This window comes from Puntigrus tetrazona, unplaced genomic scaffold, assembly GCF_018831695.1.
Source record: "Puntigrus tetrazona isolate hp1 unplaced genomic scaffold, ASM1883169v1 S000000008, whole genome shotgun sequence".
In the NCBI taxonomy this organism is placed as follows: domain Eukaryota; kingdom Metazoa; phylum Chordata; class Actinopteri; order Cypriniformes; family Cyprinidae; genus Puntigrus; species Puntigrus tetrazona.
In genome coordinates, this window is record NW_025047688.1 from 1,686,563 (window position 1) to 1,703,269 (window position 16,707).

Below are 16,707 nucleotides of genomic sequence, written 5' to 3' on the forward strand. Positions count from 1 at the left end.
CCCGTTCTCCATGCACTCCCTGTCAGCCTTTACCCCGGTGCTCAGTGACTCTGGGTTACGGAGGGGCCGGGCGTGTGGGCGTGTGAGCGGAAACCAGCTACTGACATGTTGAAAGTGTGTTTCTCAGAGAAGAAAAAAACGGTGGACAGGCGTTTTTGCAAAGTCACTGCGTGTGGGCGAGAGGTCGAGAGGGTCTGTGCCTGTAACGTGTGATAAAATCGAGACCAAGATATACAGAGTGTGGTTGATGTGTGGTTGGTGGTCAGGCCATGCTGCAGCGTTGGCAGTAGTTATGTGAGTGTGTGTCTTAATATCTCAGAGTGTGTCAGGTTTATATATGCCAGATAAAGCAGATAATCACATGGGCGCAAGTTCTGAGAGTCGATTTCTCTCGGGTCAGCATCTGGACGCCATTAGACTCCATTAGAAATTAAAAAAAACACAGAGCGGCATGGCTGAAGTAGCTAATAAACTTCTTAATATTATTAATGATTTTTAATCACTCTTTCTTTTTTCTTTCTTATGTTTTAAAGCCATTTGAATAGATTAAATACATAGCATTACCATTAAAACCATTTTTTTCTTAAGAAATACTTTTATTTGGCGATATTTAACTGTTTAAAAGTCGCAGGAAAGACATTTATAATTTTTTATATTTATATTTTAAATAAATGCTGTTCTTTTGAACAAGGAACAAATATGATTGATAATAATCTGAAATGTTTCTCAAGCAGCTAATCTGCATATTAGAATGACACTAAAGACTAAATAATGATGTACATCACAGAATAAATTACGTTTTAAAATATATTAATTTTAATAATATTTCGCAATATTGCTATTCTTACTGTATTTATGATAGGTCTCTGAGATTTCAAACCATTTAAAAATCTTACTGAACCCAAACTTTTAAAAATAAGTGTTTGTTTTCATATTTATGTATTGATATTTCTTATGCATTTTTCTGTATATGTTCAGTAAAATAGCCATACATCTACACATCTTTAGGCAAATACAGTTTAAATCCATTTGCACTTAAGATTTTGTTTTGGAACATATCTGAACTGTGAAATGCATAGCCAAAAAAAATAATCACTGTAAAATTATTGCAACATGTTGGTGCTTCACCAGCAAAATAACTGGAAGTACGCTGATTTTTTTACTGTGCATTCACTGAGCTGTAGTTCAGAAAAATGGCACTGAAAAGGGCAGCATAAAAAGCACAAAGTGAAGTAGCGTGAGATAAAACATAAGATGAAGTAATACACTTGCCTTATCTCCACTGGAGTAGAAGAAGTAACGCAGACGCACGATGTTGCAGTGGTCTAGTTTTCTCATGATCTGAAGCTCACGGTTCTGTGTGAAAACACAAACAAGAAAACAGTTTGATTTAAGCAAATAACATTTTTAGCTGCACGCAGAGGGCACTCAGCACCACCTTTAGCATATTTTAAATGATTAAAAAAAGAGGCCATTTGGGATCACTGATGTCACTTCGAAGCCTTGTGATCCAGCAAAAACAATTCCATTCAGTCTCTTTTTTCCCGACACTAAACTGCTGAATTAGAACAGTGATAATGGCTGATACATGTGAAGTGCAATTCAAATAAAACACATACACAGCAACAAATAAAGTCCTCGAGAGTTCCTCGCTTAGAGGACTCGGGTCAGTTTCTGACCCACATCTGACCAGAATAATAGACCAAAATAGAGCTACTGAAATGGCCCGTAACCATAACAACCGGTGTCATCTGGCAGCTTCCATGAGAGAAACTGGCTAATCAACAATTTTATTTAAAGCACCACCCACATAGTGTGCGTCTGAGAGAGATGCTTCCTCTATTTACAACGAGAGCAGCAGATGATGACGGGAGGGCATTAAAAACATGAAGACTAAATATCTGATACATCTTTAAGGCTTTTGGTGATTTGTTTAGTCAAGGCCACGGTCACTTTTGAAAACAGCAGGGCAAATGCATTAATGTCTGTTTGTGTGGTTGCATGGTGTGAAGCAGTCTGATAAAACGACGTGCACTTCTGGGTTAAAGTGGTCACTTCGGTGTGACTGGAATCTTTACAGACTGCTACATATGACATAATATAAATCAAGGCATAGTCACAATAACTGTAATTGTGCATTTGAATATATTCGTGCACTGAATGCATTGCCTGCACGCCAGCCTGAATTCTTCACAACTCCTGCAATGCATCTATCAGACAAATTTATGCACAATTTAACGTATTTCATGCTTTAGTCTTGCAGTATAAATCCAGCCCAAAAGTGCGCTTACTATAACCGATTGATTTATTTATTTTAGTTCTTAAAAATTGTTTGCTTGAATAATCACTTGAGAAAACTGCAGCGATGTATATAATTGGGAAATCATAACATTTCTATTAACAAAAAAAAAGTAAGACGTTGTAAAGTTTAAAGTTGTGTGTTTAGCATTGCTTTGTTACTGTAGTATAATAATAGTGACATGAATGTGTTTCTGAAGTTTTAATATTGTGACAATTAATTTGTGAAAAGTAACCTGCAGGGACAAAGGGAGGGGTGTGGATTCTTGTGTGTGTGTGACTCTGTTAGCCTGTAACTCATCACAATCGCACGATGGGTGGTAATTTGTGAACACACTAGTCTCTGCCAACTCATCACGCTCCGTTTACACACCGCTTCATCCACTACAGCCACCGTCTGTCACCCTGGGCTCAAATCATCCCAACCATGACCTCTCTCAGAAAGAACAAGTTCATGCTTTATGATCTTATAGATCTTGCTCCGTTTACTTTTGACGTTCATCTTCCTCTGCGTGAGTTTTGTGACGTCTTAGTCTCAACAGGAGACATGCTATGTTGCATTTAAAGTCATATAAAACTGTCTTTTATTTTATTCACTGAACGAGTCGATTTAAAAACCTCTGATTCGTTGACTGCTTAACTATTTGTATTTGATTGTTACGTTGGTGCATGTATTAATATGCTTAAAGGGATAGTTCACCCAAAAATGAAAATGACCCCATGCTTTACTCACTCCCAATCCATCTTAGGTGACCTTCTTCATTCAGATGTATACAATCCGAGTTAAAATAAAAAATGCCCTGGCTATATAGTGGCAGTGAACGGGGGCTGAGATTTTGAAGCATTATGAGAAGTGCTCCACATATCTCCAGTGGTTTAATAAAGGCCTCCTGAAGTGCATTTGTATGAAAAAAATATCCACATTTAAAACTGTACGAACCGTAATCTCTAGCTTCATATTACAACGCTAGAAATATACAAAGCAATTTAATTTTCTTACACAAATACATCGTTTTGCATCAATTTATTAACCTCCGGAGACATACGGAGCACTTTTTATGATGGATGGATGCACTTTTTTGGGCTTCAAACGTTCAACCCCCATTTACTGCCATTATAAAGCTTGGAAGAGTCGGGACATTCTTTAGTATAACTCCGATTGTATTTGTCTGAAAGAAGAAATACACCTAGGATGGCTTGAGGGTGAGTAAATCACAAAGTAATTGTCATTTCTGGCTGAAGTTCCCTTTAACAATTATTGAGATCGTTCAGTTAAAAACCTAAAATATGGTCTCAATCATTTATCAGGTTGAATGTGCTTGCTTTCATTTTAAGTTATTTCACATAAAATACCGAACTAAATAGGTTTAAAAGTCTGAAAAAGTATATTACTTTGGCTACTGTTTATTGTGCCGCTCGCTAATACAGTTATACTTTGTTAAGGAGAAAGCAAACAGTACCTTTGCTTCATGCACACGGCCAAGTACACAATCACTTCATGGAAAATGATTGATTCCTCTGAAAAGCCACTATTACATCACTTCAGCTGCACTATTACATCACACAAGCATTTGAGTAACCCAAAAGTTTACTGCCTTCTCCTGACAAAATCAGTATGCATACTTATACATATAGCGCTTATCTAAGTTTCCCTTTCATTTTTATACATACTAACTAATAATACAAGTATCCACCGACGTCAATATAAGACGCTCGCGGGACTGTGAATACCGGTACTGTTCCAGCATGCTAATATCATGTATCATATATACGTGTGTTTGTTGCAGGGCAAAGGTCATACAGATAAAGACACCTACAGATACTGACACACTTCACACGTACAGATCCTCGCTATCAGACGAGCAAGAGAGGGAGCAAACTCCACTGAAAAGAAAGGTGGAAAAGAAATGTAACGGCCGAGGTAGCACGTGAAGCTTTGCAAATGACGCACGCACCTTACAGCGCTGGACAGGTGTTTATACTTGACATGTTCTGCACTATTTTCTGAAACAACAGGTGGCAGCTTAAAGGAAACAGAAGTATCCCAAACTTTACTTGGTAAATATTAGTAGGCATTGGTAAGTATTAGTAGACTGACAGAGGTTTGTGTTAGCCAGGGGTTAAATTGGAGCTCTATGGAATTGGGCTTTTATATATATATATATATATATATATATATATATATATATATATCATATTTTAAAAAAGTAATCTTATTAAAGTGTACGTTTTGAAAGACATTGGCTTGGAATGAGTCATTAATTCAAATGATTTGTTCAAACGGCAGATTCATCAGATGTTTATTTATGAGCTAATGGAACTTTGACTCAACTGATTCATTCAAAATACTGAATCACTTTAATCAAAATAATCTAAAAAATACTTACGTTTGGTGTTTACATAGTTTTTTTTGGCTATAGATGTTTTAATCGTGTCCCTTTTTGGCATTTATGAGGCATTAAAATTGAGCCTAATATTAAGTCCTAAATCTCTGGGGTTCTTTTGTAAATTTGTTGAGGGAATTGATACGAGGTGGGAGTAAAAAAAAATTTCAAGCACAAAACTGTTGCAGATTTTTTCACTATGTATTATTGGCTCTGTAGCTCTAACATTTTTTATCAACACTTCTTGTTATTGAATGTATAATACATTTTGAACTGTCATTTTATTATTCATCTGCTTTTTTACTGGCCAGTAACACTTTAGTATAGTGAACAATTATCGCTATCAACTAGTTAGCATGCCTATTATTTTGCCTATTATTAGCATGCCTATTATTATTAGTTAATAGGTTGTTAATGGTGAGTACTGAAAAATTAAAATAAAGTGTGACCCACGGGCCTTTTACTTCATAATACATTGAATTTGCCCAGAAGATATAATCGCGCCTGTACCTTTTGGAACAACCTTCCTGTTGGAAATGTGCCAGTGCTGACTGAAAATGCTGCCTATACAGACAGGAGCACTATCACCGCTGACGACCTGACAGAGTGTCAATGGAAAGGGCACACAGCTTCACAGACAAAACACACACACACACACACACAGAACCTCTGTCAGGTCACTGTACACACGCCACACGGATGCACTACAGCTCTCTGATGGACATGGCTCGTCCACGCTGGTCACTGTCCCAACGAGACGAGGTCAACTTTTTCACACTAGCGGAAATCGCTTGTTGACACGAGTGACCTAAATTTCGTTTACAACACCATCTGATCTTACAATCACTTTCAGCATGGCAGCGTTTATGTGTCACTGCATAAGAAAGGTGACATCCTTCTCCTGTCAATCACACTTTTTTGCTGCAATATACGAAAGAGATGATGCCTGTCATCTGTCAGTAGAAAATCCCCTTTCTTCTTACGTTAGCGTGCTTCCACTGCAGGTTAAAGAGCCAAGTCTGCGCTCAGTGGATCCAGAACACAAGTCATTTATAGTATCCTTTCCCATTAAACAGGTCAATAATGTTCTTTTGATAAAAATGATTTGTCCTTATAACAGCATCTAATTTTGGACATTACTTTTTCACAATATATTATGAATAGTAGGAAAAATAAAATGTGTTACGCATTCAAAATACCCAATACAGAATTTCTGAGAGAAAAAGAAAAATCGTAGGGCTATTTATAAAAATAAATGAAAATATGTTTTTATGCTTTCAGATAACCAGACTAAAAAGGTAATTTTGTTAAACTTTCAAGAAACTGATATTAATCGAAAAAGTTTCATCATTCTGATTAGACATGTTTTTGATTAATTAAAAAAAACGGTAGTAAGGTAGTTGTTAAGTTTAGGTATTGGGTAGGATTAGGGATGTAGAATAAGGTCAGGTAGAATAAGGCATTAATATGTGCCTAATTACTTATAATAATAATTCTAGTAATATGCATGCTAATAAGCAACTAATAGGTGTAACCGTAAAATAAAGTTAAATATTATTATTATTACGTGTTCATAGTCATATTTTATACATTTTTTTGTGCAGCCCAATACATTTTGTGGATTGCCTAGTATCTGTTTTTCCTCCAGCGGCAACTGGGAAATTTGATTCAAAACACTTCTTCTCATAACTGTATATTGAACATTGGATATCTTCTGGATGTTATTGTTTTGTCAAGCAGCAGTTTCATGTTCAGAGTGGATGGGCAAACTGCTTGATGCTGAAACTTGTAGCACTGCATCTGGTTAGGAAGTATTATACTTATTACACCTGTATGAGCACATTGGTATGGCATTCAGCTAAAATGGATATGAGAGAAATAAAAAACAATACGAAATGAGATCAAATATTAGATATCAGAGATGAAAGATAAAAGGATAGCACTAACACAGAAGAACAGAAATAAGGGAACTGATCAAAGAACAGATGTAAATATATATATATATATATATATATATATATATATATATATATATATATATATATATATAAAATAAAATAAAAAAAAAATAATAATAAGGAACAGAGACAAAAGCACTTTGATGAAACAGCCTAAGCTGATCTTATATTCAGTCAAGGGAGCAAGAATGGATGAAAGTCTCCGTCTTACCTTAAATCGCTTGTCCTGAAGGACCTTCTTAATGGCCACCAGTTCTCCTGAGTCACAGAGCTTGGCCTGATAGACCACGCCGAAAGAGCCATTCCCGATGACCTTGGTGTCGGTGTAGCTGACCTCCTGCGGCCGGTCAGGTCCCTGTCCAGGGGTCGCCACCACTGTGGTCACTTTACTGCCATCTTTATCTCCTGCAGACAGATAAAAAGAGACTGACTGATGTTGCAGTACAAAAAGGCAACCAGAAAACACCATTTCTCTGCTTCACGCCTCGCAACCAATTATGAAGCATTATTACAAAATAAATTCAAAACATTCAATTATATTAAGAGCTCTTGAATTTTTTTAAACGTCTAGGAATTCAAGGCTAATTTTTTTTAAATGTAAATGTTTGTTTTATACATTTGGCAGATACTTTTATCTAATATTTTACTGCATTCTAAGCATAACTGATATTTATGAGTTCATGCATTCCCTGTGAAATTGAACCCGTGACCTCCCAAGGCATTGAATTACCTGCATTACCTTTGAATGGAAAATGAACCGTACCATATCATCACAATGAAAGCTTCGAAAACATACACCTGCTGGTGAACAAGTTCCGCGCTGCTCTATATTTTTCCCTTCTATGAGCTGTTAATCACCGCTACTGGATCACTCGTTTGAAATGCACCAGTTCAAATCTTGAATGAACTGTTCGCCAAACTTCACCAACCCTCTTTCACTTTTATTACGCAACAAAGAGTAATCGAGGTGTCTTGGAGATCTCCTTTCGTATTCCACAGAAGAATGAAAGTCTCACTTCTCTGGAGAGATGACAATGATGACAAAATGTTCCATTCTGTGTGAACCGTTCCTTTAATTGAAAAAACAAGGCGGCTTATCTAAATGGCTAACAGGGCTGTTCTGCAAATGAGGACCGAACTGGGACAAAACTGGAGAGAAAATGTACCTTGAGCTTATGCATTTTACATTACTTTTCTTGGCAGATGTGTTCTCACCAAAGCGGCATAAAAGAAAGTGCATATTTGGCGCTTGGGAGGATTACTTCAGCAGGTGACTTAGAATGAAAGTGATTATATTGCTTACAATGCAAACATAGCACGTGAAATATAATCCTCAGCACGACGTGGAGAGGTTTTCAGAGTGACTATTCTTTCTTTCAGAGCTGTGAGGGGTAATAAACTCAAGAAATTAGTGCAGTGGGCCGAAGCATAATGCCTTTAGTTTATTTTCATCTAGGACATTAGGGACAGATTTAAAGAAGTCATAAAAATATTTACTATACGCTTTACCTTACAGCACAACTTGAGCTCCAAGAACTGGGCTGAATGTACTACGCAATGGTAAAAATGCGTCAACAGATTCTGCTATATAAAAAAGATTTAATTCCCATTATAAAAAAAGAATATAAAATGACTCACACCACGATTACATTATAGTCCCTAGGAAGAAATCAAATCATGTGCGTATAGTCATGCATGTGTGTGATGGAGGGATCTGGTCAAGTATTTGTGAGTACTTGGATTTGAGTTTGAGTTCAAAGTCCCTGTTAGCTCTGTTAAAGGTTAACTGCACAGCCTTTGATTGTCTTGTGCCTCTTCAACCCACTCACGCTCACAGAAGACTCTCCAACGAGCCTCAAATCATGCCTCCGGATCAACGGTTTCCCAAATCTGCATTTAGCGGCCGATTGTGTTGCAGCAGTGTGTTTTTTTAAAGAACGGAATCAGGTGTAGTGTGCGACTCATGCCACGTTTTTTTCCTCACCAGCTGAGACTCTGACAGCCAATGCCAACCACGTCGACATGCCACTAGGGCCGGGCAAAAACATAGATTTTCTGATTAACTGTGATCTTCGTTTGAACGTTTCGATATCGAGTTCTAAAATCTCACAGATTGATTTTTAAATCAATGCCTTTTTTCAGCACATACTCATTAATCATTATTTGTTGCGTGCCCCTCAATCTGCAGCTTTAGCTGAGTCAGTAAATCCTGTCGGCTCGTGCACTGAGAACAAAGACCTAAATACTGTAAATGTCAGCACGTCTAATTAATATGTATAGTTCAGCCTTGAAATTCTACTTGCGTTCTTATTGGTTCGTTCACTTCATCGTTGCCAGCATTACTAGAATATATTACTAAATAACTAGCATATATTCAGTAAAAGTTATGTCTAGATGATAAGCAGTCCTCATCTTATTCCACCTGCCTACATCTGCAGCTATATATTAATATAAATGTCTATGTGCACTGTGTTAAACCGAGACTTGCCTACATGTTGCTGCTCTTTTCTTGGTTTTGATTGCTTCTATTGGACTCATTGAAATGACTAAATGTAAATGAATAAAGTTCAAAAGGAATAGCATTTATTTGAAATAGAAATGTTATGTAGCATTATAAATGATCGTCACGCTTGGTGTATAAAAGTTTACATTTCTTTGGAGTAACAAACACAAACTTACTGAGCCCAAATTTTTTAATTCGTGTATGCACGTTTGTCATAACCCTAAATCAAAACCTTTTTCTCCTACGATTGTGATTTAAGTCAAAACTGAATGACAGGTTATTTTATTTTGTAATCTCTTCAAGTGGTATCAAGAATCATCTTTGGTTTTCTGTGCATAGCTGTAACCTGCAATGCCAAAATTATTTTGATATGCCTGAAAAGGAAAATAAAGTGAATCCCGAGTTTGCAGCAGTTGTGTAATCACGCTGCTATTATCATACTGACACAAAATGTAACTCGACTGAGATGTTCCAAAATAAATAAATATAAAGCTTGATAGCTTGTATTTCGAGTCGAATCAGGAAATCAGTGCCGATACCCAGGTCCTTTCTCACCATCTCCATGGCAACTGAGACGTCTCTGAGCCTGAGAGATGTTGTGGCCCACTTGCTAAAAACTCACCCACTCATCTGCATGAATACACACACGCACGCGGAGAGTGTGTCAAGGGTGACATTCACACACTCCAAAAATAACACCATAAAATGGCCATGAGCGAATGCCAGCGCAAGTGGAAACGAAGACCTGCTGGAATGTCTAACGTAGAATTAAAGATCTGGAAGTTTGACGATCTTCATCACATTCTGAAACTATTCGCATGTCATCCATTCGACGTCCTGACGTGAAGTGTTTGCTAAAGTCGAACGTGATCTCAGGACAGATATCTCGTCGAACAGGTTTGTGGGGTTTCCCTTTATTCAAGACAAGAAACCAATTCAAATATCCCTTCCTCTGCTTGAATACAAAGGAAACTAGATTCACTATGCTTTACTATTCAGACCTTTATTTTGATATTTAACTTTAGACATTCCACTAACTACAAGCAACTTTGCAGCTTGTATGAATTATTTATAATTAATTTGCAGCTACAGGTCTACTAACTCTTAGAGTAGACTGTTAGGGTAGGTTTAAAGTTAGTAGAATAAGTTGACATAGTTACTGTGAAATGTGAAGCTCCATAAATCGTATATATCCACAAGTACTGGTACATAAATTGAGCTTCGGGAGGTTATCACATCCTCTGAAGCAGATCAACAATTTTCACTTTTGGATGAACTATACATTTAAAGTTGGAAATGTAATGTGATTAACTTAAAATAACACACTTTCAAATAATACAATGTATATGTTCTCTAAATGTATATAAAATGCCATCTATTTATTATGTAAAAAATGTTTGCGTTAAACATTTGATGAAATACATCAATATCTCTTCATATAGCCCTTCTGGTGACAAATGGTTCCACCGATGGGTTAAACATCAGTGACTGTAAAGTGGGACGTTCAGACACTTCTTCTCTCCTGTTTTCCATTGACGTAAAGTCTTTATCACTCCTGGCCGTGGTGAGGCATGTTTAGATGTTACCTCAGAGGTATGTGATGTTCAGAGTGATAGAAAAGTGAAACTAATTCGACACACAAAGAAAGGAATGCCCTGTCGAGAGTGAACACACCCAGAAATCAATTGACATGTGTGTGCAAATAAAAGATTACAAACACACAGCAGTCATGGGCAGGATTATATATATTTCGTGACCCGTGTCTTGACCTGTGCTCAAGAGAGAATCATACAGCACTTGTACGTCAATCTCACTGTGTGTTCAAACCCTCTATCGAGCAGTCTGTTTGATCACTATGTATCTGGCACAACAGAACATCAAGTGTTTTGAAGAAACACAGTGAAACTCGCTGAACAAACGTTTGACGGGAAAAACACTGTTGTAAAAATGAGGCGGCTTTGTTTTGCTCATCAGAGTAGGCTGCATCATAGACAGAGGCACTTTTATATTATAATAATGAAAAAGCATATTGAACATTATTTAGACAACCAAACAGAGATAAAAATTCCCTAATATCACAGGTCAGAGTCGCAGACACGCAACCAAACTGTGCACAAGCAAATGTGTGATATTTTAAAGGGATAGTTGACCCAAAAATGAAATGTCATTAATTACAAACACCCTCACGTCTTTTCAAACCTGTAAGGCGACTCCTTCGTCAGAAAACGAATAATTTTGATGAAATCCCTGAAACACAACTGACATATCCAGGGCCCAGAAAGGCAGTAAGAACATCATTAAAATAGTCCATGTGACGTCTGGTATTTTGTGTTTTGTAGGTCTTGTAGGTAAAGAATGACATGAGGGTCAGTAATTAATGACAGAATTTTTATTCAAGGGTAAACTATCCCTGTAAGCATGTTAGCTAGAGAAGTAACAGTACACGTGTCTGGTACTGATCTTTTGATTTATCACTTATGTCAGTTCACTGCAGTCGATTTCTGGAGGAAGGTGCTCTGTAACGTCCAATTCTGTTTAAAAAATGAAGTCTGTATGCATTTCCTCTCTTTATGGTTACAGAGATGAATCAATTTCCGTTTCTTAAGATTCACACAACTACAGTTCTTAGTCTAAAAGTGAAGGAGAAACATCTAATTTGGCCAGAGAAAACATGTCAACCACTGAAAAAAAAACTGAATGTCAATAGTTAATCGTGTGTGCAGCATTTTGTGTTGTACTGTATTCAACATAGCATTTAAAAAACACAAACATTCTTCTCCTTTTTCTCCCAATGGGTAAAAAAAAAAAAGCAATGGACTGGACACTGGACAGGTACATAGACTGGCTGTGCACTACAGTGGTCAAGTATAGGTGGATCGTACTAATTCATATGAACTGGCAACTCGTAAAAAACACGATTTAGCAAAAAAATATGAATTTGTACCAGTGAGATGTACGAAATTTGTACATATTAGCCACCTCGTAAAATATGTACGAATTTCCATGAGATTGTGCTGGTAAAAATCGTTCTTTCACTCAAACGCTGTAGATGTTTGTGAACGACTGTGGTTTGATAAAGGACTTCAGACTTTAATATGAGACTTGAGAGTGTGGTACCAATCTCAGAACAACACTTCACTGCCAAACCGTCATGTGCTAATTTTAAAATGAACTCTTATATACCAAACAAGCCCCTTCAGGATGACTCGAGGCTTCACGTCATGGCCCTGATCATGCTGTGTCAGTTTATTTGGTGATAATGAGCGGCTGACTGTACATTACCTCTTGCATAACTCCTTCGATTGACATGTTTTCAGTGAATTCAGCAGCACTCTGTTGGCCTTTGTCATCACTCGTGACCTCACTGCCACTGGGCCAATCAGAGCCCAGCATCTCTCACTGAGGGCGCTGGCATGTCTGCATCACTCCACTGCAGCTAATGTTTAATCCTGCTCTATAAATAAACTCAGATCGGGCAGAGAGCGGAAGACGGTGTCTGCGTATGGCGTGTGGGTGAATTCTTGATCATGCGTGTCTTTATGTCTGTAAAATACTATAGGTGAACTTTTATGACAGGGTCTGTGTGAGTTCACCACCTGTTTGCCAGATGACCCAAAATTCTCTGGATGATATATTTCATCAGTCTCATTCACACAGCTAGATTTGTGGGCTACACTGGTTCTTGACAAAATGCCATGTAATACGTTTTTGTTGCATTTCAGTAACTTTGTCATATTATTGAGTTTTCAGATGGCTGTTGATTTCTGTGGCTTTTGGACATTAGCGCTTTAAATACCTCTTCCACTCGACAGAAATGAACTCTTATTAGTTCAATGTGTCTTTCAGACCAAAAGATTAGTTTCATTGTGTTTAATGTCAACGTTGTGCACATCCAAGATGTGCGCTTCAAAACATACTAGGTCATCCAGGAACTTTTCAGCAAATGCTTTATAAATACTGTGAATTGCACTCACTGTGAGTTTTTTTTATATAATAGAAAAGTATACATATTTATTAATGAAGGTACATTAATTCACTAGGATTCAAACCTATGACCTGTTTGAGCTACAGGAACAAAACTCTTAAATTGCAGTGGCTGAAAATCTGCAATCATCATTGAAAATCAATGACTTCCTTTGCTTTGTTGCTACAGAGCACTGTATGTATTGAAGGCCCCTTTATGGCTCTGCTCTGATGTGAGATTTTTGGTTGATGTTTAACAGACAACCGGTGTCTCACTGCAGGGCAATGACACACAGAGAACCAGCGGGATACAGGACAAACACACACACAAACGCACGCAAAACTTTGATCTGTACCAGCTCACTACTGCCATGCTCCAGAGCGTGCGTGAGAAGTATCTGTCTGAACCGCACGCACGGTATTCAAACTTCTGGCCACAACGTCTGTCCAGACTCCCCTTCTTGAACTCTAATCTTTCTCTTTCTTTGCTCTTTTCTTCTTGCATAAAATCCACACGCGCCACACATTTCAAACTGGCTCTCTCAGCTACCAGGGTCATCCAATGGTCACACATCAACACGTGAGAAAAGACAAAAGACACATAAGAATGAAACAGGAAACTGCAGTGGTTCAGGGAAGAGGTCCAGGACGCTGCACTACCTCCACTAGCCAAAATTACTATAAAGAACACAAAGCAAAACAGCAGAACCCGCAATCAGAGCTGAAGAGGAGAAATATTATTGCAGTGTTTGTAAGAGTCTGTTATTCCCCATTTGGTTCTAAAAGACTAAAGCGACTACTACTGTTATTTTAACCCAAGTTTGTTAGTCAGCTCAAAAATTCAATCAATTGCTTACCCTCATGTGACTTAAAAAGTAAACTATTTATGAAAACTACAAGATTTTTCGGGCAGCACTTTGGGTGGCAATTAACATTTCCTGTTCCTCATGTAAATACGTTGCACTTATTATAGTAATTACAATAACTAGGTAATAACTAGGTAGCCCACTAAACCTGAACCTAGCCCCATGTAGTTAGGCATCTCCAGAACTTTTTTCTAGGCAGGTATACTGTAAATACATGCAAGTACACCTACTGCAAAATAAGTTAAACACAATTTTAAGGTGTCAAAATACAGAGTAACTACTTAGCAATTACTTAGTAGTAGCCGTTGTTACATAAAACAAAATGTACTTACCATGTAACTAAGTTATGAGACCGTTTGTACTTACAGCTTGTAATAATGTCGACGTAATAGGCTGCTACTGTTACACATTTGTAACGGGCTGAATCTGTTACACAGCTACTTATGTAACCAAAAGATAGTCTCATATGCGCTGCAGACTTTATACAACGTAATTATAAATTCAAGTACACATGCTACTTAAAATTAAGCGTGTCAAGATTGTACTGAAGTGTACTTCACGTGTATCTTCACTGTACGCCTTATCTAGCTGCACTTGTTTGACTTAACCCATTAGTACCCAGCTTAAATACATGTAATTACTTTATAGTTACATCAAAATTGCAGAATATTACACGGGCATAAGCATTAAGATTGTACTTAAGTCTAAGTAGCTGTGTAACAGAGTCAGTCTGTTAAACATGTGCAACAGCAACTGCCTGTAACATCTACATAATTACAAACTGTAATAACAGGTTGTTCCATAACTTAGTTACATGGCGAGTACGTTTTATTTAATGCAAGTACAATGGCTACTACTAAGGACCTAATTGGGTCATTACCCGGCGTTATGACACCTTAAAATAAAGTGTAACCCAAAATAAAGCAACCATTTTTGGTACCTCTTTGAAAGTCTAATCAGGAAAAAAGTTCATAAAGACATAGAAGTAGAAGTAATCTATGAAGCATGCAATTTAACTTACTTACAAATAAACACTGATCGATACCTATATTTGGCTCACATCACAATTGTCATCAGAATTGACCTAATACCATCTGTCATTGCAGATTTTGTTAATGTTATTACTAAATTTTGTTTCACTTTGTATGCTAACGTTGTTTATATATTTAAGAGAGTCTAAGTGTAAAGGAATGAAAAATACGAAAGGCTTTACGCATGAAATGTGTGTCTTTGATTGGCAACTCAATCTGAATTTCTCTCAAGCATAAGCAAACATTGCTTCAAGGCATGATAAACTAAACAGTAGCAATCACCTTTTTATCCCTGCTGAAGTGTGTAGTAATGTGTGTGTGTGTGTGTATAAATCAGTTTGAGCAGATAAGAGAGAAACATGTCAGAATGGAAATGATCAGGTGAGTGGAACGCAGACTCGGCTCTTTAATAACACACCGCTCTACCTCCAATATAAGATGTGCAAATCAATATCCGTACTGCAAGCATCATAAAATGTTCTTGCTATCAGGAAACTTTAGCAGAAGCTACTTGTTATGTGTAACGCTAAAAGCAACTCAAATAGTAACTAAACTTCAAGCTACTGAAAAAGCAGACAGCTTCAGTAAAAGCTACTAATAAAAAGCAGATAGCTATTTAAGCAAGCGGCATCTTTAGAAATACATAACTACTAGATTAATCAGATGAAATCATTTATTTTTGCAATTAGAACAGCATTTATCTGGCACAAAAACTGAGGATCTCAGTTAGCGCGGTGAAATGATAAATGACGCAAGTGATTCAATTCAGAGCTCCGTTTGCAATGGAAACAATGACATCTGCGATGCTTAATGTTGCAAAATTACAACGCAGTCCAGAATGAACAATAATGTAGGAGGCCATGTGCTTTGTGAAGATATTACAATTGAAATGTTGGCCTAACTCCATATTGTGAGCATTACTATTATGACTTTCATTAAGCCCAAAGTATACACTATTTTACTATGAGTACAATTAGGATGTGCTGTTTGTGGTTCGGTGGATACTCTCCAAAATGATTCTACGGTGACGCAGAGAGAAAGACCAATTTTTAAATGTTGAACGAAAAGTATTCTCGTCGCTTCAAGAACTACAGATGTGACTATGTGCGTCCCACTTTTCTGAACATAGAGAGTTTTCAGTACTTGGCAGTCAATGGGACAATCCAAAAATTTTCATTCAAAATATCTTAAATTGTGTTCCAAAGACAAAGTAAGCTTTTACGGGTTTGGAACAACATGGTGGTGAATGATTAATGACAAAATGTTCATTTTGGAGTGGAGTAACCCTTTAAACTCACCAAACCAAGGATAAAAGTTGTCACAATAAGTGATTTTGCAGAGTATCATATTTAGGACCGATTCAAGAGGCATATATTAGATTTATATTCAAGAATTATGTATATTTTTTAATATTAGTGAAAGGTACAACCTCATCACCGTTACAAAAAAAATAAAACGATCCATTCCTTGTTTTTTTTCTATTCAGCTTTTTATGTCCGTCCAGTGTTTCATAAGAGAAAACTGTATTCAACCTCCCACACATTTCTTTTTTTTTTCATTTTACAAAGGAAATTGCAGAGATCTCAAAATGGGTACCAAGGTTCTCAAGTCATTCAGGGAATTGTGGATGGGGGAAGTGAGAAAGAACGAGAAAATGTGCGGAATGTGGCCCATAATTTGGGTTGCTGCAGAAAATTTTAGCTG

At 37.1% G+C, this 16,707-nt stretch overlaps 1 protein-coding gene across 4 annotated transcripts in view; it reads right to left on the reverse strand.

Moving 5' to 3' along the window:
• gsk3ba (glycogen synthase kinase 3 beta, genome duplicate a) overlaps positions 1-16,707 on the reverse strand; it is a 43,961-nt gene that overhangs the window by 16,865 nt on the left and 10,389 nt on the right. For all 4 annotated transcript variants that reach the window (XM_043229607.1, XM_043229608.1, XM_043229605.1 and 1 more), the window contains exons 2-3: positions 6,852-7,045; positions 1,273-1,356 (exon numbers count right to left, since the gene is read on the reverse strand). In XM_043229607.1, coding sequence (XP_043085542.1) covers positions 1,273-1,356; positions 6,852-7,045 — 278 coding nt within the window. The remainder of the gene's footprint in view (positions 1-1,272; positions 1,357-6,851; positions 7,046-16,707) is intronic.